This window comes from Spodoptera frugiperda, chromosome 27 (assembly GCF_023101765.2).
Source record: "Spodoptera frugiperda isolate SF20-4 chromosome 27, AGI-APGP_CSIRO_Sfru_2.0, whole genome shotgun sequence".
Lineage (NCBI taxonomy): Eukaryota > Metazoa > Arthropoda > Insecta > Lepidoptera > Noctuidae > Spodoptera > Spodoptera frugiperda.
This window is the reverse complement of record NC_064238.1, coordinates 5,368,476-5,392,236: the sequence shown is the minus strand read 5'-3', so window position 1 is coordinate 5,392,236 and position 23,761 is coordinate 5,368,476. Positions and strand designations below refer to the sequence as shown.

At 34.6% G+C, this 23,761-nt stretch overlaps 3 protein-coding genes across 3 annotated transcripts; 2 read left to right on the top strand and 1 right to left on the bottom strand.

Moving 5' to 3' along the window:
- Positions 1–150: 150 nt before the first annotated feature.
- On the top strand, positions 151–3,686 carry LOC118263633 (TIP41-like protein). The gene is made up of 6 exons (XM_035575732.2): positions 151–319; positions 417–574; positions 791–970; positions 1,162–1,375; positions 1,673–1,831; positions 2,221–3,686. Exons 1-6 carry the CDS (start codon positions 293–295, stop codon positions 2,320–2,322), a joined length of 840 nt encoding a protein of 279 aa, XP_035431625.1. The 5' UTR covers positions 151–292; the 3' UTR covers positions 2,323–3,686.
- A 1,559-nt stretch (positions 3,687–5,245) lies between these two features.
- On the top strand, positions 5,246–14,199 carry LOC118263861 (uncharacterized). Its single transcript, XM_035576058.2, has 10 exons — positions 5,246–5,406; positions 5,504–5,729; positions 6,886–7,016; positions 9,838–10,092; positions 11,050–11,212; positions 11,352–11,521; positions 11,740–11,938; positions 12,118–12,426; positions 12,771–12,943; positions 13,749–14,199. The coding sequence occupies exons 1-10, from the start codon at positions 5,370–5,372 to the stop codon at positions 13,988–13,990; spliced, it is 1,905 nt and encodes a 634-aa protein (XP_035431951.2). The 5' UTR covers positions 5,246–5,369; the 3' UTR covers positions 13,991–14,199.
- Positions 14,200–14,421: 222 nt separating this feature from the next.
- Positions 14,422–23,119, bottom strand: LOC118263822 (circadian clock-controlled protein daywake). Its single transcript, XM_035576012.2, has 5 exons — positions 22,951–23,119; positions 17,441–17,669; positions 15,920–16,056; positions 15,440–15,589; positions 14,422–14,938 (listed from the first exon to the last, which is right to left on the bottom strand). The coding sequence occupies exons 1-5, from the start codon at positions 23,018–23,020 to the stop codon at positions 14,775–14,777; spliced, it is 750 nt and encodes a 249-aa protein (XP_035431905.2). The 5' UTR covers positions 23,021–23,119; the 3' UTR covers positions 14,422–14,774.
- Between the last annotated feature and the right edge of the window lie 642 nt (positions 23,120–23,761).

Genomic DNA, 23,761 nt, shown 5'->3' with positions numbered 1-23,761 from the left:
TGTACAACACTTAGTCGGAATATTTACGAGCTTAGCAACCGATTTTTATCGTTAACAATGTCGAGACACTCCGTCTAAATATTTTTTACTGATGGTAACATATCATATCCGTGACATATGTCGAAAAACAAAAACGTCAATGTCATTTTATTAATAAAAGTTTGTCAAACTGTCAATGTCTATTGTTCCAAATGAAATAGTGATTTATTTTCTTGATTGTGTAAAGATTTAACGCTGAAATTGGTTTCGTATTCTCATTTTTGTGGAATCATTTGCTGCAAATTAATTGCGCATGTATTTAAACATGTTCAACGCAGAGGTATGTAACGCAATGATTTGTGTAAGTGTAACCTAACAATCAAACTCCCGGCATCTTATAAGACGACGACTCAAACTTTTATTTTCTAATGTTTCAGTTGAACAGTGTGGACCCTGGAAGATTTGCGAGTAATTCGAAATCCATAGAATTTGGTCCGTGGCACATATCGTATGATGTTAGCTGTATACTGCCAAGTGTGTGTTCTACAAAGGTCGTTTGCGAACGCGAAGACGATCAATTTTGCCAGTTTTGTATGTGAGTAGATACCCTTTGTATTTCTTTGTTTTTGCAATGTGTAGTCTGTTATTAGCTTAACTTGCATGTTACAAAGTTCCTATGAGATGTTTGCATTCATTATCAGACAAAAATACATGTTTGTATTAAATGTCATTAAAAGGTATGAAATGATATATACTTATTGTAAATAAAAAATCTATTTGTTTTTTAATAATTGTTTTTGTATGTTTTCAGATACTGCAAAGAACTGAAGATACCACACTTTCCTGATATGGTGTTTCCTAAAAATATTCTGAAGCTGAACCATAACAGTGGTGCCCAGATATGTTTTAATCCTCTTGATTCTCTGAAATGTGTTGCAAGCAGGATGGAGGCCATAGAAGTGTCATGTGCTGAAGCCTGGCAGGAGGCCCGGTAAATATCTTAAAAAAAATCTAACTTATTAATGATGTATTAAGTAACTGAATTTAATAAGTTTTAATTCATAGATATTCCTTCTTGAGTTGATTACTTCATCTCAATGGCAATTAATATGATGTTGTGAAATTGAAACAACTGTTGTTGAACTATTTATCAGTGTAACTAATACTCATACATTTTTTAAGACCAGATGCACCAAAACCAAAGCGGCCTTTTGATTGGACATTTTCAACTGATTACAAAGGAACACTCACAGATAATATTGTTGTAGAGGCGACCAGTGAAACAATTGATTTTAATTTACTCAAACAAAAGGAACAAATCCTTTTCTACCATGATCTAACTTTATTTGAAGATGAACTTCATGATCATGGAATATCAAAATTGTCTGTAAAAATAGTAAGTATGATAACATAATAATTAATTTAGTATGTCTCACGAAAGTTATAATAAAGTTACAATAAAATTAAAGTATGATAACATTGCATATTAAACTCTACAGCTAACCCAATTTTTAAATAAAAAAAATTACATTAACTACTTATCTTACAGTCCAGCTAAGTGAAATTACAATAAATATTATTTTGAAGGCCTAAAACTACTGTAAAATAGAATTTATGTGTTAATTATTGAACTAGTTAAAATAAATATATTTAAATTAAACAACATTAATAGTATTACGATCTGTGCTTTCAGAGAGTGATGCCAACATACTGGTATGTGCTGCTGAGATACTTCCTGAGAGTAGATGATGTGCTGGTGAGGTCCAATGAAACCAGAATGTTCCATTTGCTCAACTCCGACTATGTCCTCAGGGAATACACTGTGAAAGAGGCACAAGCTAAAGACTTAAATGTAAGTAATATGCTTAAACATCATGTTTATAAAATCAACATTGTTTGAATATAACTCAATGTCCCTTTTGATTCCAGAAACAGTAGTTAAATGTTTTTAATATAATATTACACCCACTTTTAAAAAGTTATTGCCATAGTTCTATGTTCTGTGTTGTTACTGAGATAATATAAAAAAATCGATAGCATCCATATTCTTCTTAGCAAAATAGTCTAAAATATTAAATAAAAATTAGTTACTTATTTTAGTATTTATTTCAGTAAGAACAAGCTGCATAAAAAAAAAACAAAAATAATATTGAGCTGTGCTGTATCAAACTCTGTATCTCAAGAATAATTAAATTTCCATTTTTAAACTGTGTCATTATATCTTAAAACATTTTGTTACAGATGCCTACAGCTCACATGAAAGAAGCTGATGATGTGATACCAATTCTACCGGTTAAAGAAAAAATAACACACAAATTAATTGTGAATATACCTTCTAAATAGAGTGCTTTGATCTCCAATAATTATAATATTAAATAAAATAAGTTAAGCATTTAATAATGAGTTAGTTATTATGGGGTTGTAACTACACTATTTTAATTAAGAGCTTGAAGGAACAATGAAATGGTTACAATTGTGAAAGGATTGCAGTACTGACAAAAATTTACTATTGCAATTTACAAATTATACTATGCATTCAAAACGACATTGGAATATTAAGTTTCTTAAAAAGAAGCTTTCCACTATTAGTTACAGAGGTAATGTTATTGTAAGTTCTCCCGCCAGAGGGCAGCACTAGCGAAACTAAAATTACAAGTAACCTGAAAAATTACCATGTATTAGTTAATGTCAATTAAATAGGATGTTAAGTATCCAGAAAGTGTATTTAAACCGTCATATTAGTAGAAAGATTCAGTCAAAGTCTTGAGTGCCAGTGATGCCCTCTGCTCAGAGTTTGCATAATATTCCCTGCTGTGTAATAAAGTCATCACAATGAACATGGATAAACACTTGTACTGATAGATGGATAAAAGTATTAACTGTGGTATTCATAATACAACGGTGCTCTTTTATATTATTACAAAAGCAAAAATAAAGGTATTAAAAAACCAATACGCTTTTTTTGCCTTTTGTTTTAAACAACACTTCGTCAACGACATCCCGCGGCTTCACCTGTGCGGCGATAGAAAAGAGTAGCCTATATTTATCCCCAGACTCCTACACTATACTACACACATACACAATCAGCCTATAAGTGGCCACTGCTAACGAAAGCCTCTTCTCGCATAGAGAAGGTTTGAACATCAATCACCATGCTTGCTCAATGCGGGTTGACGATTTCAAACTTAGGTTTCCCACGATGTTTTCCTTCACCGTTTGTTAATGGTGTCTAAATAATAATCTTGAGTACATAGGTATAACTCACAAAGAGTCATATTTGGTACTTGTCGTTGGTAGCTTACGATCCCGCATACTTATGCATGAGAAGCGGTCGTCTTAAACCTCCGGGTCATCACGGCAGACACTATCTCTAATATCCATACACAAGTTGCAATGTGAAAGAAAAAAGAAAACATAACATTAAATATAGATTATAAGATACATTTTGACTGCGTTTTCAACCTCGCAAAGAGAACAAAAGAAATATATATTTCACATAACATCAACTGCGACAGCAGTTTGATAAAATTTTGACTTTCGATACTTTAGAACGGAAATCATATTTTCTTGTATTAAATTTCAAAATGATTTCGACTTAGATGAATTTTAAATGTTATTAAGTAGACGTGTAATGTAGGCACCACTAATGTTGTGGGTGCAGAATTTGATTATTACCTAATAAAATCGTGCAAGTACATTATTTTGTACCCCTTTGTTTGTTTTTGTACCAAGCCCTTGGTCAGAGATATTGGACATTCCTTTACTTCTCAAACCTGTATTTTATTTATTTATTTTTATTTTCAGCCATGGTCGTCCCACTGCAGGGCAAAGGCATCCCTACCCTCCTTCCACTCATCTCTTTGTAGAGCTTTCTGTGGCCAATCCTTTTCATAGGCATCGAGTTCATCCCGCCATCTCCTTCTGGGCCTGCCGCGACATCTGTTAACGTCGAGTGGGTTCCACTCAAACATGTATACTAAATAAAATTAAATAACAAAAGGAGGGTGGATGGGCGACCGGAGACTGAGACACACCGCAGACGTTTCTTTATAAATGACCTTTGATAAAGATTACTACATATCTACTGATACGCATTTTTATTATATTATCTTCGAAATATGCGTCATTGATATTTGATTACTTATATACACTTATGTATTTGATAAGTCGATACGTAATGATATTTTGTAATGCTCTATTCTTACCAGAAGTTATCAGTTTGGCAAACTTAAGATGAGAAAAGTCATATACCTAGGTAGGTATCTATTCTCTACTTACGAAGTGCACTGCAATAGGTAATGAAATATCCTGAAGGAGTAGCTTGACAGGTACCTAGACTAATAAATAAAATTGTTGTGTCTGTTTGTAATATTGCATTAACAGCTTTTTCCTATATGCATATGAATATACACACGATCAATAGGTACTCACATACAAATCAATTTTTTTACAATTTTTGTCTCGTCTGTCTGTTTGTTCCGGCTGATCTCTGAAATGGCTGGAACGATTTTGACTACTACTAAATAACTGAGGATACTTTTATTTTAGAAAAATATATGGTATTTTACAAGAAAATAAAAAACCCAAATTATGTCAGAAGTCATTACTTATTCTACGCGGACGAAATGGCGAGCAACAGCTATTCTACTAATAAAATGATGGCTAGTATGGTCCTACGTTACTGACCATTGCCTTTTTTCTATTATTTACCTCCGTAATCCTTAATACCCAGACCCAAAAAAAGTAATTTTCATACAAAGAAACGTATTGTTTCATGTGGGAATCCATACATCAATGCATCAAATCATCCTGCGATACATTGCCCGTAGGTATAGTATAGCAGTGTTGTTTTTTGAGGGGGAAAATCATCCAATGACTTCTTCCGCCTTGGGTGAGGCGGGAGGGAGTGTCAGACTCTTACTGACTAAAACCACCCCGTTCCTTCTGCTTTGAACCGGAGCCCCGGTAACCTTTTACGTTGTCCGCAGCTCCGGAATAGTATAGCTACTTAGCTTCACTATGCGAAGGACTACTGCTTACGAATTTCTGTATTGGTAGAGAATAGAGATCTATCTATAAGGTACTCTACTCTTATAAGGCACTATGTATAGGTGCTAATTGTGTAGATTATAATCAGTTTGATTTATTATTAATTGGCTAGTAATTACGTCTGTCATTCAACTGAAAGTTTTTTTTATCGTAGATATAAAAGTAATCACAATCAGAACGGAATAGGTACAATAATCGATAACGTTAACAGATAGTTTTATTTTATCTCTATTGCTCTAGGTACCGTTGCAATTTTTGATCATTTAAGCTAAGAGAGTCCCAGATGAGGGTAGCCATATTGTTATAATCGGAGAGTGTTGTTTCAAAATAAAACCGTTGCAATGCGGCAATATATTGCATTGTGGGTAGCTGCTATAGGTTTGTAAATTTAAATAAAATTTCTCTTTTTATTTTATTTTTAATAACTAATATGTAACAGTGTTATAACAGGTATTGTTTGTGTTATATTTTTCAGTGTTATTCTATGTTGAAAATGGACAGGCTCAGATATTAACGTATGATGTTCGGTTGAATAATCTTCTTCGTATGCAGCAAGGCATTGGATGGCCGTTACATTTGAATTTGGCTGAAGGGCACGACGCTTTGTTGCGTCTATCTAAAAGACTAGAGAACCAGCAAAACTGTGAAATTACGACTCCTTCTGGATTAACGTTTAACATCCACAACCCACCGAACAATAGGTATTTTTCATTTAATTAAAATATGTATAATGTACAATTTATTATACATTTCGTGAGACATACTAAATTAATTATTATGTTATTAGTTTCGGCTTACTCACGTAACTGTTTGACGAGGAACTCGACTAGTTTCAAAATGATTGTCGCGCTGCTACTGTATCATATCTGCTGCTACTGTAGCATAGTCCCGGCGATAGTCGTGTGTCGCGGAATGCTGCTACTAATCTTCTAGACTAATTACTGTCAAACAGTTACGCGAGTAAGCCGATAATATAATGGGTACGTTGCTACAGAATTAAGAGATTATTTTTGTTTTATTACAAACATAAAATGTTTACTTACTCTATGCCTAAGCGAAAGTTACGAACGACGTTTTAATTTAATTGAAAAACTTTACCTAAATGCTAATAATTTTAAAGTGTTTGTAACTGAACCTAATTGCTCAGCTATAATTACATGGGTAAGTGAATGGAAATGGACAATGTCAAGTAAAACATGATAGTTTCACAATTTCCTATTAAAAAGTAGGCAGTAGTGATATAACCAATAACCGCATGCCCACTTCGTATTAGATCTCTTCTCATCTTCGATCATAATCGATTTTATTTAACGCACTGAGAAACGTAAACTTCCCAACACTAGTAGGTATCTACTGACGTTGCAGGTGCCATATGTGGAATTAAATTTAAAATTATATATTATTCCACAAATGGCACCTTCGAAAAATACCTATAGGTGTCGTAATATCTCAGGTGCCATTTAAACGGGTGCCCAATGTGGAATACCTCGATTTGATACGTAGATTGTTTGCTGTATCTAATTAGTGTTTTTTTTTAAACTTAGACTGTCTCGTTGGTCGAGTGGTCGCAAGAGCGTCGTCTTGGGTTCGATTCCCGGGTCGGGCAAAGTACTACTAGGCTTTTTTCGGTTTTTCGAAAATTTCTCAGTAGTAGTACGGAGTCTGGAATTATGCCCAGTATATGGCAATAGGCTCACCCCCTATTACATAGGACTTATAACACAAATGGTAAAAAGTGGGTGTACATTGTATAGCGGCATTACGTGTCGTAATGTGCACCTCTGCCTACCCCTTCGGGGATAAAAGGTATGACGTTGTGTATGTGTTTTCTAACTTATTTATTTTAATTGTACTAAGGTACTCTGCATGGAGTGATGGGTGCGGGGTGAGAGTCCACAATGTTTCGCCCAGTGACACGGGACGATGGCGTATGACAGCTACCGGTGGAAACCACTCCATCACTGGATGGTCAGAGGTCCATGTGGCAGGTACCTACCTACACTTCTTTTACGTGATTTTAACTTTCATATACTTAATGATGATGGACTTTGATGTTTCTAAGCAATTAATTGTTTTATCAATGTAGGTACCATCGTCTAGACGAGACGATAGTACGTAAAATAGATAATTAGGTACCTAATCAAATAATGTTAGACAGTTTTATCAAATTATTTAATTATTATTGATCACTATGTACTAAAAAGTTGAGGTAGGTACTTACTTATTATACCCTATGCGCCGTAACAAGGTGCGGCTGACAGATTCAGTAACGTTTCGTATCACTCTTGAAGTTGCTGCGATTTAAAAATTATGCCTTAGTATTTTAACTGTATCACATTCGTATTATGTTATATCATTCGGAAGTGTAGTTAATTAAATTAAATCCAATCGGAATGTTCTAGTCTTTAAATAAAATCTAATGAAATCAAAAATAAAGTAAAGTGTTATGCGTATAACGTAAATCCATAGTCGTGTTTAGTGATGGGATGTACTGCTACGATGGATAGGTAGTCGATGTTTTCTTAGAATATAAAACGAAAATTATGCGTCGTTCAATTATCACTCTTAAAAAACCTTTAATTATGTGGGTAAATCTACTGTAGACGCGGCTCTCTCTGCCCGAACCACAGTGACTGATCAGAGCACAAATATATAGTAGACATTTCCGGCGCCTTTGATAATGCGTGGTGGTACTTAATCTGAAAGATCGTGGTTGCTTTAGTAACATATACAAACTAATATACACTTATATTCTTCACGGTTCTGTAAAACTGAAACTCTGAAACACCTCAGGGCTCGGTCATAAAATATTTATTTTGACAAGTATATACACGTAGTTACACTGCACAACTAAATAACACACACATTTAATAAAAAAATTAAAGAGAATTAAATGTATGCTGCGAGTATCGATAGCGATAAAAAAAGATTTTTCTAATGTCCATCCCTAAAGAGAGACGTCAACGTCATACTGGCATCTGTCAGCCGCACCTTGTTATAGCGCAAAGGGTATAATACTAAACCTTTGACACGTAGGTACATAATATTATTTCTTAGAACTTCATCTCCAGATTCTTAGTTCAGGGGGCCTACTCCGGTTCTCGAATGCGAAGTTTCGTTTAATCTTCGGCCGTAGGTTTTATTGATTTACCAATAGAATTACTTAAAATAACGTTTTATTTTTAATTTCATATCAAAACTTTTTTTTTTGTGAAACATCTCGCAATCGGGCAGACGTATTACCTGATGGTAAGCAATCGCCGCCGCCCATGGACACTTGAAACACCAGAGGCTTTACAAGTGCGTTACTAAGTTGCGTTTTGGGAGTTAGGAATTTAAGGGTTGTTGTTCGGGAATGGGGATGGGGAAGATTGGGAAGGGGGGAATTGGGCCTCCGGTAACCTCACTCACACAACGAAACACAACGCAAGCGTTGTTTCACGTCGGTTTTCTGTGAGGCCGTGGTATCACTCCGGTCGAGCCGGCCCATTCGTGCCGAAGCATGGCTCTCCCACACTTAAAATAAAACCTATTTATTTGTCATCATTTCATTCGTTAATTTTTGTTCACGAAAGTTCGCAATAAATACGAATACAAATAGCGTTTATTTCTCCACCACAATGAAAAATAGTACAAATTAAATAACAATTAGCATATTGATGTTGTTGTGGAGACTGGAGCCTGTACTAGGAATACCTGTGTTACAGGTCTCCAGGCCTCTCAACTACTCTGATACAGTTAGTATACAATCACAATAACAGATCACATTGCAAGGATGGAACAAACAAATAAATGAAAAATAAATCAAAGGAAAAAGAAAAATAATCAAAAGCAATTAAATTAACAAAATGAAATTAAATAAATAGAATTGTAGTATTCAATCTGCGAAGATTTTTCGTTCGTTTGTTGAATTAGAGTAGGCCCCGAGGTACCGTAGGTATATTGGTATTAGGTACCTAAATACAAACAGGTAAAGGGGAAATAAATGAAAAAGAAAGGTAGGCACATAGATAACTCAAAAATTAAATGGCTTACGGCGATAACCTTCAATTATGTCCTTATATTATGTTTAATTACTTATTAAACAAATACGTAGTACTTAGTACATCAATATCCGATAGCTAGATAGTAGACTAGATATCTACCGTACCTACGCACTATATGACTCCGGTCTGAGTCCAGATACAGATCTGGATTTACGGAAAAAAGTAATCATTTACTTTTTTTCTAGATTGCGAATACATGTAGGTACCTACTTACGGCAGATAATTATAATCAATTGCATTATCAAATTAATTCGCATACATTGTAGTGTAATATTAATGTTATACAGTTATTGTGGAGATTACAGATTTCATTGATAAACAACGCAACCACTCAATAAATCATTTTCCACTGCAATCTGGTTTATGAACTTCATAAACCATATGGAGTGACCATTTGCTCGGTACTTTGTTACGTAACAAACCATAACTCATACCATTAAATAATGCTTTTTATAGCAGAAAAGAAATATAGAAGTGTACATTACAGAACAGACGTTATGTGTGCCATGTAATAGGGGAGCGAGCCTATAAGTTCCTATCTATCTACTAACCGTCTATTAGCTGCAAACTCAAAATGTCAAAAATCTTGTGTGAAATAACATCTTGCTAAACACAGCGAGAGACAGATGTGGTTTAATATAAAATTACCAAATAGTAATTAGATACCTTTACCTGTCCATCAAAAACACGTTGTACGTCAAATATTCAATCCATTCGTTACTGGTTGACCGTAGCCCTTAAAGTTTCCACATTTTTATTTCAGAAAAAGTAACGGGTTATACGGAGGATACTATAACATTGAAAGATGGAAGCACTAACACATTAGTAGAACTTACATCTTTAAACAGCTCGTATTGTTTTGTGACTCAGCCGTTCTCGGAGAGCTCCTTAGTCCCGGGTCAGTGTGAGGTAACCCTGGATCGCACCAGTAGGGCTGTGCAAGGAAGGTGGAGTGTGGTACTTGGTATTCCCGGGAGAGTAACCGAGTTACACGTTGATAGATCTGTTGCCGTGGAAGGTTAGTATCACTTTGATTTTGCTTGTCTCATTAAAATCCATGGTATAGTCCCTAGTATTAAAAATATTTTCCAGTACCTGCCTACAATAAATAACGTAGCAGCAATTCTTCCTTTTCCAGCAAAGTCTATTCTATACATATCATATAATACACCGAGTGTCGCTGTTGTGAGCATGTTGACACGTGGACAGTACATTGTGGGATTCAGAGCACGATTTACGATTTAACAGGGAACAAATCCCATTCGGTATATCAGTATTAGTCTGTTATCTCCACGTCCACGAGCCATGAAATATGCAAACGAAAATTTTAACGCGTTTGTGTTTTTGTAGATTTTGTGACAACAATCAGTAGCCAAAATATAACTCAGGTGCTCGGAAATGTGTTCATGATAATGTAACATTGGCTGACCGATAATTTGAACGTCCTTTATAAATCATTGCACAGTATCAAACAAACAAAAACGATAATTATGTTATAATTGCATTATTCTGCAAACTAATCGTTGCTTTCATCATGCATATTTGCTCAAAAATTCACTTTATCGGTGTGAAAGATCTTAGGTGGGGCGACGCATTGACATTGAAGTCATACATTTTGATGTCCGATTAAGGGACGTCTCGTCATTTATGTATAAATACCTAAATAGTAGATACCAGTTTACAGACTAGGTCATGTCCTCGACAATGCTTAGATATATGTGAAAAGTTAGCCATGACATTAGTGTCGTGATTCGCATCAGTATTTTTGGCATTTAACCCCTTTCGTCTGTACCTACTTAATTAAGTGGTTTTTGAAGTTAGATAATTCTGTCTACGAAAGCTATTACATTTGTCGATTCTTTAATTATCACCATTTACCATGGATCACATTTGGCCGCTACACAGTCTAGTCTAGAATATACTTAATATGCTACATGTATGTATGTGTATGTGCTAAGTAATTTATCGATTTCAGGGGAACGCCTCGATGTAGGTTTCGTTCGAGATAGTAACAATCACATTAATTTGTATTGCAACATTCTGTACACGGAGAAGAATATAACATTTTGTCGTTTCCAAAAAACTACAGAAACGTCTGGTCTTAATATAATGGACGGTCTAAGTGATGGTCGGTACAGGTGAGTTTAGTTAGTATTATTTGTCCTTAAACTTAACACTCAACGTGGTGACTAACGTAAATATATGTTACATATTTGCACCCCTTAGATATAAACATTTACACGATATTATGATTAAATCAAAATATTTCCCCTTTAGCTACTACGGTGATGGTTTCTTCAAAAAACATTGTGGACTGACGATAGAATCTGCAACTTCGGCCGATTATGGCACTTGGCGATGCACGATTGGAGTTCAAGAGAGGGTTGGCAATGTCATCTATCAAAGGACACCTATGCAAGCCCTTATAACCGTCTCTGAGCAAGAAGGTAAAAAGTTATTTAGATACGTGACTCAGTGTGACTGAATGAATAATATTTGTTACTAACTATTATATTATTACTCAAATTACCTACAGCAGATAAGCAGGTTTTTAACCCTGACTTAAAACTCAGTCAAGTTAATGGTTAATTCTTAATGACCTGTAAAATCACATTAGTGTTGTTTTGTACTTTTTCAAAGTTAAAATGAATATGTTCACTTCAAGCTCCAAAGATAAGGCGAGAGCTCACAAGGGACGACTCAGAGTCAGATGAAGAAATGCGGACAGTGTTCGTAGAGGAAAATACGAGTTTAACGTTAATGTGCCGAGCGGACGCTTCTCTCCAGTATTGTTGGTTTCAGCACCCTAATGGCTCTCAATACACACCCGTGGAGCGCCAAGTCCAGGGTGAACAGGCATTCTGGTAATTTGATTTTGATTTTGAACTTTTATATCTTCTGTTTCTTTTGTATTATAATGATTGACTGCAATCTAATCAAAACCCAATCAAATCCCTTTAATGCATCTATACTGTGAAGTGTGGTCTACAATATACATATGTAGGATTTATTTCTATTTCTATTAGTGTTTACTTTCTTATAGGTACACAGGAGAAAATTTACAATCTGGAGATTGCGGGATCACGTTCGCTCATGTGTCTGAAATTGATTCTGGAATATGGACTTGCCATATGGGTTACAAATACCAATTAGGTGTTGAAGTAATGCAAGACATGGAAGTACGAGTGACTGGCTCTTTAGCAGCTAATAAACAAGAAGTTCAAACTGAAATAGGGGGCGCCACTACTCTTTATTGTCACACCTCAAACGGACCCAGACCACTGGATTATTGCAGATTTTTATCACCCAAATTTATTGGCATGCATCTCGATTCTTCGGTTACCGCCGAGAAGTAAGAACTTTTTATCAATTTTATTTTCTTTTAAATTTATCGCGCAAACAAATGCTAGAAAAGTAATATCAAATTAAAAAGACCGTTTCAAGATTAGCGAGCGAATACACCAACCGAATGCACTACCTAGTTCATTTTCACAGTTATGATTATGAAGTTACTCTAATTAAGAACATAAATTACATATTTATTAAACTTCTCCAGTTGAGTACCACCTATACCAAAATTGTCCAAAAACTTTCAGAAACCAAGGGTTGGTGCTAATTTTCGCAATTGGCCCATTTATAGCGAAAATTATTCTCTGGAGTGCTTTTGATTACTTAAATCACTTTTATTTATTCCAGTGCCATTCTAAATCGCTATTATTTCACCCCTGGGAGATTACTAAGTCACGGCGACTGCTCTCTTACCATTGACCCTGTTACTGCTGATGATTTGGGCCACTGGTTCTGCGCAGGTCTTTTACACGATCGAGTTGTGGAATCGAAAGACACTATTCATGTGTACCAAGAGAGACGTAAGTACATTCTTCTGTCTTCCCTTAAAAGAGCAGTGAACCGCTAACTCGTTTGAGAATTAAATATAAGTACTTTTAGTTTTTTCTAACCTTACAAAGGTGACGCATGTGTGACTGTGTTCGATTTTTTGCTCTAATGTATTTTTGAAGTAAAAACTCCGCATTCAACGCTCTGATGAACGCTCGACGTCTTGTACTAACTGAACATAATTATACATAAATATTCATTTAGGTTATTGACCTTTAGAGCTATGGGTACCAAGGCACAACCAAGGTCTTAACAGTAGGTTATTAGAACCTAAGTACTCAGGTACCTATTTCATTAATATCTATTGTTACAGTAATTTACCATATAGCCTTGGATTTTAGAAGAAAGGGTTTTTAATTATAGTTAATATTAAAGTTTAAGCCCTTGACAAAATTAAAAGTCATGACGACGGGCTTGTAGATGTTTAATTGTTCACGAACACGACTGCCGAACAAGAATGACTGTGGTAGACTTTGAATTCCTAGATTTTAGAAAAAGTGCCGGAGCTGCAGACAACGTAAAAGGTTACCGGGGCTCCGGCTCAAAGCAGGAGAAGGAACGGGGTGGTTTTTAGTCAGTAACGTAAAAGTCTCCCTTCCGCCTCACCCAAGGCGGGAGAAGTCATTGCTAGATATTCCTCACGAAAAAAAAAATTTTAGGAAAAGCGAGCTCTGAATTCCTTAGTTTTTCGGATTCGCAATTTGTCTTGCAGTATGTAATTATTTGCTACATGGATCTCATAGCAAATTTTTTTACAAATACTTCGTTTGTACACAGATCGAATGCCGGCTCTGCAAGCCAGTTTGATTGGAACATCGGTTGGTATAGTATTCCTAGGTTTGGTGTTTGTTGGTGTGCTATGGTACAAGAAGGGATGGCGTTTACCGTGGCCGACCTCACTGAAAAGGTTTAGCACCCGTACTGAAACCGATTCCATGAATATTAACCGAGTACCAGGCACTGTAAACATAGAACGAAGAGGCAGCAACAGTACGACTAGTAGCAACGAATTCGCATAACCTACGCGATTGTCTACTTTATTATCTGTCTAATAGGAGATATATTTGAGCGTAACAAAGGTGTATTTGAACCCACTGTTTATTTAAGTGAAAATAAAGGAAATGTGATATATCTACTAATATGAAATATTTAATACTCATTGTTTTGGCTAAGCTTAATTTGTTGACTGAAATTATTTTAATAAACATTTTATGATCTATTTATTATATTCTTCTGTTCTCATTTATATGTTTCATGTTGATCGATAGCTTGGTCTGGCTATTGGTCTATAGATGCCTATTTTAAATTAAGTATCTTATTGGATTACAAAGATTTAAGAAGAATAGATATTTTATAAACATTTCAATCTATTATTTGATCATAGTCATAAGCATCTATGTGATTATGACTTAGTTGCGGTATTCGGTTAAATTAAGGGAAAACGAATGACTGGATTTGAATTATCTTTATTCATTTAAATAGTACCTAAATAACTTAATTGTAACATAAATACATAGTAACCTTTTGATTTCACAGTTTTGTCGAGGAGTATTTTATAAGAAGGGATATTAAAATGTTCAATAACCATGACATGTTCTTTAGAATAACTTTTGATATAAAAATATAAGAAAACAAAACCATGTAACGTACAATACGTTGCATAATTTCTTTATCATCATCAGACGAAATTAATTATAAAAAGCGTCACAATAATTGCAGAAATTAAATAATCTTATCATAAAGTCCTTCATTGATTTAATAGTGAGCTAATCACCCTCTTATTGACTATGATCACAGTTTACTTTAATCTTCGGTATATCCTTTTATTATTTGGTGGATGTCGACTTTAGACAAGAACTTGTTGATGGCTTTGACGACGGTTTTTACGATCTGCTTGATGGCAGGGGGAGAGAGCTCATCCATCAACTGCTGCCAGTTTTCGTTGGCAAACTGGAGGGTCGTGTCCGCTGAAAAGATGTAAGTAAAATATGAATTTGATAAACGGCTGTATTTCTCGGATGTTTGATTAATACACTTTCTTAGGTCGGCCTGCACTTTTTTATAAAATCGTTGCCCCACTCTAGGATTTTCTCCTGTGTCGTGGGTGCGTTTACAAACATACAAGTTCACATGCACACGAGACCGACCCGAAACAACAATTGTGGATCACACAAAGAGTTGCTCCGTGCGGGAATCGAATCTGCTACACGTTGCACGGCAGCCTGTTGCCCAGCCACTGCGTTAATCGTGCTGTCAATGACAGTCATGACTGTGTAATAAAATTTAAGAAACATTTTAATTAGGTTTATGTTGTTGAAATGACAATTCAAGATATGGCATCGTACTACTGATTTGAATCTATCTATTGGCTATCTGCTAGTAAACATCGATTTTGGCCTCATTACATAATTTCCATTTCTCTGCCATAAATTAGTGACTTCTGATGAACATGATGAAAATAAACTTACCAAGTTGCTTGTTTCCATTAAATAGGTTCTTCAGGTCGAATACGGTGCGTTCGATGGTATACCTATACTTTGGAGTAGCCAGCTTCATGTGATCACCTTTGCTGTCCTTTTCGAGAATCAATTTACTGTCTATGTGCACTTCCACGCCCTCTGCAAGTTGCGTACGAAATATTTATGTTAATAATGTTGCGAATAAGGTTGAACATTATTAAAATTTTTGTTTAAGATGGTACTATGTTCAAGTATTTAGGTATGCACCTTATGTGTAGATGAGACCTGCAGGCTATAATGTAGTTTGACATTAGAAACTTGTAAGTTTCTGATTTCAAATCAAATCGACCTACATAACATATTTTGTTTATATGATGAAACAATTTCACAGGAATAGGAACAATAAGGTCTACTGTCCTATGCATACTGTTACATGGACAGTAATCCTAAAACTAGAATGAATTTGTCCAAAAGTGCTGGCATACTCACGTGCATCAACCAACGCGTCTCCGTTTCCTTGGATCGGAAGAATTAGGATTCTACCATCGGCGACGTACTTCGCAGTCAAGTTCATGTTGCCTTTGAACGACAGAGAGAATTGCCCTTCACCTTTGCTCAACTGCAACCTGAAGGTGACAGAATATTCGTACATAGAATATTGATAAATGGATACTTAGTTTAAAAGTCTGTTATGTAAACATTATGTTGGGTTTTCCTAGATAACATCTAGACATAACCTAATTAATAACAATGAACTACCTAATCAATATTTCCATATCTTTAATGGCACGGTCTACAGAAATGCCAAATCTTGCATGTAAGATCGATAAGATATTATGGCACCTCGTGACCTCGTGATCGATATTAAGAGAAGTCCTAATCATGCCCTTTATTACCTAAAAACAGGCAAGATTAAGACGTGCCTTATACCCAGAAGGAACGAGACAAAGGAATAGTAGAAATGATTAATAAATGATGAAAAAAATTTCAAAGTGTTAGATTATAGTCACTATCTCTGTTATAATTAGATTCATTTCACGTTACCACTTACAACCTACTTGCATATTCTAGGTACTGTAATATCTTTATGTTATCCATGCTTCATAAGTCAGTCCAAAAGTCAACTTCGCAAGTCAATCATTAAATTTAAGTATTTATTACTATAAATTGCCGTAGGATAATTTACTACAAAAACGTAATCTTTAACAAATTGCTCTTAGATATAAAACATTAACGGAACTCTTTACAGGCAATTATGATAGACACGTGTATTCCAACAATTTGTTCCTAAGTATGGTGTTATTGTATTGAGTCAATTGTCTATCTATAGTTCCAGTTACTCATTTACTTGGCTAAGTTGGCTAAGTATCGAAACCAAACAATTTGCATACAATGTAGGAGCATCGACATTTGTTTTGCAAGTGGGTAATAGGCTCCCATGGTCATTGTTCATCAATAAACATATGCAAGTTAGAACTTTCGGAGCATAGTCCTCGACTTTCAAGGTTTTATAGGGAAAACTAGATTGTCTTGAACCTACATGCGTGAACTAAATGTCTAATATAAACACGTAAGTACGTATTCTATAAAGCAAGTAAAGACAACGAAGAACGTGACTAGAACAGTGTATATTTGGACACCTCTTGCCAAACAGTGGGCATTCTGTAGTTGCTATGGGTACCTACACTAAATTAAGCAGATAAGATGTCTGTATATCTTTGGTCATTGCTTTTGTCATTGGTCATTGCCTTACATCGGGTAACCTATCTACTATAGCCACTGTGCTACCGAAGGTATAAAAATTGAAAAAAAATATCGATACATTCGTAGAACGTAGTGTGTCGCCAGGATTTCTCCGCAGTCTAACAGGTTACGCTACAAGTGCTACGACATCGACACTCGATTCATCTTTCCGCATTGCGGCTGTCTTATAGTTATTTTGCTGTCTATTCAACGCCAGACAGCCTACATGAAATAAATGCTAATGTCTTAAAATATGGTTCAATTTACTTTAACTCCGTCACTTTGGATTGACTGAGGCCGTGCATTTCAGCTTCTGAGAAGGTCAGGTTCAGCCCATTTCCAACAATCTCGATGTTCTTCAAGTGAACTGGATCTATTGAAGGGACGTCCATCTCTGGGATTCCGTGTGTGAATTGCGGCAGTGCGATCTCAATTTGTTTCTTGATGCAGTCCACGAAGTCTTCGCTCTTGAACTCACATGGTGTGATGTAGGGTGCTGGAACAGATACATTTTATATGAACGTAAATGTTTGGAGCTAAAAATAAATGATAGATACTTAATCGCCTTTATATATATACAAGCGTGTTATTTAAGGACGTTTTTGTCAATATCGGTGATCAATTTTATTGATTACACTCCATAACTGTACTTATAGATAACTAGTAAGTTCTAGGAAGTAAGTATTTTTTCGCAGAATCCAATAATTTCATTGATTTCTATGTACGGTACCTATCGATTTTCAACTTATGAAACAAAGCAAATAATTAAAAATATTAATAACCGACTATGTACAAATAATAATATGTAATAGTTTTATTCTACTAAAGTAGGTATGATAAAATAAGATGAAACAATGGATTGATTGAAGAACTAGGAAAAGATAATAAGTAGTTGTAAAACGATGATTGCTGTTTAGAAACGTTCAATTGTAAATCTTAATTAAGGGTAATATGATGCAAAATCGTTTACTGGATCGTTTTAGTTATAATGTTGTGTTGAGTATTTTATTAATAAGAATCGATTTAGTATCAATATTCTTGCTATTTGTACCCATACATGGTTAATAATAAAAAAGGATGTTTTACTTATACGAATACAGAAATTAGAGGAAGTTTCATCTAACAAAATTACTTTGGGAATCAAAGTCACATACGCCAGTTATACATTGTACTACAATTAGTTTTACTAAACAAGCTTACCTTTAGAATCTCGTTGATATAAAACAATTAGAAAGCATAGGTAAATTTACAATTTTAGTAGGTAACTAGTTTAATAAATAATGCAATCGTGCAAGATATAGAAATAAAAGTTCTAAAAAATAAAATAAATTAAAATATTCCTACTGATAACTCTGTAAACATAGGTAAAATTCAACAAATATTGTGAGTTAGATTGATAAAAGTTAGTTACTATTGAAAATATAATGTAATGTATCGTGTATAATTTTTCAATACATTTTGTTTTACTAATAGCTAAAAAAGAGTTAATAAAACAAAATGACTGTACTAATTTAAATAGTAAACATGTACTAAGTAGGTAAAATAAATAAACATTACATGTTCGTTTACTTAGGTACCTATCTAGCACCTATCTTCCACCATCTGTAGGTACCTACTACCATAATAAGTAAGTGTGTGTTGTAGTTACAAAACCAATATGTATGTTGGTTTAAAAGTATAATTGTTTCTTTGAAATATGTGGTTTAATTAGACCGCAACATCACTGTTCTTGGTTTTAAACGTAACTATGTAAACTTGGAAAATACAGAATAAATAAACTTAAGTCATCGTAGTTTAAGTACTTTTTTTAAGGAGGAAAAATCATCCAATAGCTCCTCCCGCCTTGGGCGAGGCGAGAAGCCAGGGAGTGACTGACTATTACTGACTAAAAACTACCCCATTCCTACAACTTGCTCTTCGAGCCGGAGCCCCGGTAAACTCGCTAAGCAGTCCGCAGCTCCGTGTAATTAAAGTACTTGCAGTTCACATTTTATTAGTGGCATAGCAACTCCGGAAATTCTTTTGGTGTTCAGGGGTAAATAATGGACGCTTTTCCGTGTATTACTAATACGTTTTTTTAATGATTCAATAATTCATATCGAGATTCGGTACACGCAGCGAGTCACATTCGATCGTGACGAGTGTTCAAATTGATCGTCAAACGTGTCACGTATCGTTTACCTTGTCAAACTGAGATTAAATAAACGAAATAATTCCGTCTCGATTTTATTTGATTGATTGCGTTTTGATGTAGCCACGATAGCTGACCGAGTGTTGATTTGATGATAATAATTAGTCTGGCTGTGATTTTAACTGCGCAATAGAAGAATTAAGTTCTCTGTATACTCTGTAAAACGCATTAAAAATGGTAAAATTCCATGAAATACATACGACCAGACAACACAAACCTAAACTGCTTACGAAGTACTAATCCCACTAATATTATAAATGCGAAAGTTTGTTTATTTGTTACTCCTTCGGATCAAACCGGTTGAAGGGATCGGGATGAAATTTGGAACAGATGTAGATTATGGTCTGGAACAACACATAGGCCACTGGTTATCGCACGGTAATAGTGGGCGAAGCCACTGGCAGAAGCTGTATAGTGATTATATAATACAAAGAAATTATCTTACTTAGGAACATGATCCTTCATGACGATCTCAGGTTAATTTGGATTGACATTAGCACTTATGAATTTAATTAGACTCTTGATGGCATAATTACATTGAAAGACAGCTATTATAATGACAGAACTGTATTTAAGTAGTGCTTATTATTCAACAGGGGTTAATAAAATATGGAGTTATGTAAATGTGGTATAATGAATACTAGATTTTGGCACTTGAATAGCCTGGATTTGAATCACATGACCATCATTCATCAAAGGAATGACGTGCAAGGGATGCTACTGTCGCAAACAATGTGATGGACTGTGTCATAGCTGCATTCATACATATGCATGACGTCAACGACTGTCATCAACATACAGAGTCAGAGATAAGGGATTTTGGAACATCAAACGTTTCTGACGAGTAACCAACCAACTCGTTACTTACCTATTACAATTAACTTAATTTTCCCTAGTTGTATTATGCGTCATGTTTTATCAACTAGAGATTTCGCATTACGCCATTAGTAACACACAACTATGATTTTATTATCAGTTGTAGATACAAGTTCACAAACCTTTTGATTATTTTAATTAGATTTTCAATAATATTTATCATTGTTTTCTAACATCGAAAGTTTATCTTGATAAATTAGCATCGTTTTTGTTTGAATTTTGTTTATAGGTATTGCTATTGTTAATGTTTATTGAAAAAGACGATGTTAGTTACAGTTAAACACAGTAGTGCCACTAAAACACTTACCTATATGCGTACTCATTTCACGAATGTATAAACAAAAATATACGAACAGAGCAAAAAGGAAATGCAATGGTCTGCGCGACCTTGACTTATTGTGCATTTCATTAACCTGACGAAAGTTTTGAACTTGACCTTATGTCTGCACAAGTGACCGCGCATAATGTTTCTTAAAGTCAGTTAACTTATGTCTTCACTTCACATCTTTCTTTTCCTGTACTTTATCTCCGAAACATTTAAATTCCGGTTGTTTGTTGCGTGGTAATAATTATAAGATAGATTACTGATATTCACTGATCTAAACCCTATGATTAGAATACTACTCGTTGTTGGAAATAAAATAGTAAATGTAGTCTGTCTGTTAGATGTATCTTATTTCTTAATAAGAAGATGAGTCGAATTGTGACTACAATCAAAGCATGTAAATTACCTAAATTAGGTACATACTTAAATTCAAGCTTTATAAGTTGCTTTTTTTAAAGGGGGCAAAATCATCTAATAGCTTCACCCGTCTTGGGCGAGGCGAGAGGGAGACTAAAAACCACCCCGATCTTACTTCTGCTTTTCGTCTGCAGTCCGCAGCTCCGGATTTTATAAGTTGCTTAAAGGTTTGATTATCTACATACATACCTCTGTGTACGAAGGATATATGACATATATAATAACAATTCCTATTTTAATGTAACATATAAAGAAGGGGAAATATCTTATCGACGTAAGGTTGATCGATCGCAAACTTCCCTTTTGTTTACTTTTTGCTGACAAAAGCTCGAAACTCGCCCCATGTGTAACTATAAACTATTTTTTTATCGAACAATAGAGGAAAAGCAAGCAAATCACTGCACAAACATGTATTTATTTGACGTGAATAGAGATTTGCGATGTCCTGAATCAGCAGAGAATTTCGTTTATGAAACTATGATAAGTGTGCTTGTCATGTTTACTAGGTATCAGAATTGTTATACTACGAAGATATGTCGCAACAATATGACAGAGATAAGAGGAATTTAGGGGGAAAGCGTAGATTGAAGGATAGGTCTGATATATGTGTATAATTCTCTCTAGTTCGTTTTTAAATTTCTGTTTTAGGTATTTTTAAGTTGTAAATATTTTAGTCATAGTTATTATTATTTAGTTTATATACCTATTTATTAAATGTACATAATTTTAGTTATTTTTTAATTATTATGCTTATAAATGTAATTTGTATGTAATGAAATAAAAATTCTTCCTTTTAGATTCTCACTATCTCTATCTCTAGGTGTATAAGGGATTGATCGAGTAGGCCAATTATTTAACGTAGTTTAATTTTTTTTCATTTTAAGTACCGCATCTTTCGGGTTACTTCTAATTTTATGAGCACGAGACAAATGTTGACTAAACCACAAGGTACCTAATCAAATGCAAAGGGTTCATTCAACAAATATGTAAGTACGAGTAAAATGTTTGAAGAGGACATTGTCTTGTGTAATTATTTACCTGCTGGTATTGTCATTTGGAGGCCCAGCGTTTGTCAGTTTGAAGGCTGATTAGGTACTTAGGTATGTCAAACCTTTACAGGCTCGGTTTGGGTTCAAGTTCATAATATCTATTTACTTTACACCTTTACACATTTTTCGTCGCAGATGTTATTATGCAAAGTCAAGCCTATTGTCTCCGAAGGGGTAGGCAGAGGTGCATATTACAGTACGCAATGCCACTGTACAATGTACACCTACTTTGCACCATTTGTGTTATAAGTCCCATTTAATAGGGGGTAGGGAGCCTATTGCCATATACTGGACACAATTCCAGACTTCGTGCTACCACTAAGAAATTTTTGAAAATCCGAAAATGTCCAGTGATACTTTTTAAGTTTATAATATCTACTTACTTTAAACCTTTATTTTCGTTGCTTAATATGTTTTTTTTTTCCATGATTTAATTAGTTTAATGGAAAACTGTTGCAATACATAGTTCTATTTATTGCAAAAGAAGATGTTTACTATTCGATAAAGTAAGTGAGTTGATGCAAGAAACTATTGTGTTTGTAGAATAGATGTTTTAAATAATTCTTTGTTTTTACACGTGCTCATAACTTGGTCTTAAGTTATTGAAGTACTAGTTACGTAAATATCTATGAAACTTAGGTCATAGGATAATTGATACTTAGGTAGTTAGCAACTGCATGGTGTTATAAAGTAAATTACGTACATATAATTGGTTTGTTTTTATAAGTTAAAATATCTTTTAATTAAGGTAGGTAAGGAAGATGCTTAGTTCATAGTTTGGATAAAAAAGCAGTTTGAAATGCACAAAAATGTCATTGTTGTTAATCTAATTATACAAGAGTCTCGCAAAAAATTACAGGTTTTTGCGAATATTCATTAGTAGGTACACAGTTAAGATAACAAGATTTTTTTTACTTACGTAAATATGCATCTTCGCAATTAGCGACGTACGCCAGTAGAAGAATCACAAAATACTTTTTCGTGAACATTTTAATTTAAGAGTTAAATAAAATAATTTATAAATGCTGGTTGCGAAGTAATCTATTACTTTTTGGCACAAGAGCTCAGCACAAACTGTGCGCCATCAGGATCAGAGCAACTTATTTATGTTAACAGCTCCATTCTTTTTCCGTTCAATTAATATCATGATCATTGTCATTATTTGTCAAAATAGGACACGCGATTGTATACTATGCTCCTCACACGTAAAGACTATAATGCTGTGCGCTGATGAGTCAGGGCTTAAGTTAGGGTTACCAAAGTGCGTGTTTTTGGAAGTCTGTCAGGAGGTTATTGGCGCGGATTTTAAATGATTGTTCACTTAATTATGGTTTATTTTTACGACTTTGACATTTTCAGAAAAAGCTTTATTTTGAAAAAATTATGACTTTACACAATAACTGAGATTAACATGGGCTATTTTTAGTTTTTAATTTATTGACTTTCAAAGTTGAATGCGTCATTTTTTGTGCTTAGTAAAAAAATGCAAATATATTTATTTGTAATAAACCAGGAAGGCACTTTGAGCATCAAATCCGTACTTTGTAATCATTCTGAAACTTGTCAAACATGTGACTATTACTATAATACAAGATTAGAATTAACTTGTTGCGGCCAGCCCTGCTATAAACCTGTCATGTTAGCAAGTAAACGTCTATAATTGTATTTTTTCTGAAGCTTACAGAGTCTTTTGTTATTGTGTAGAGTTCACTGTGTTACAGATGCATTTA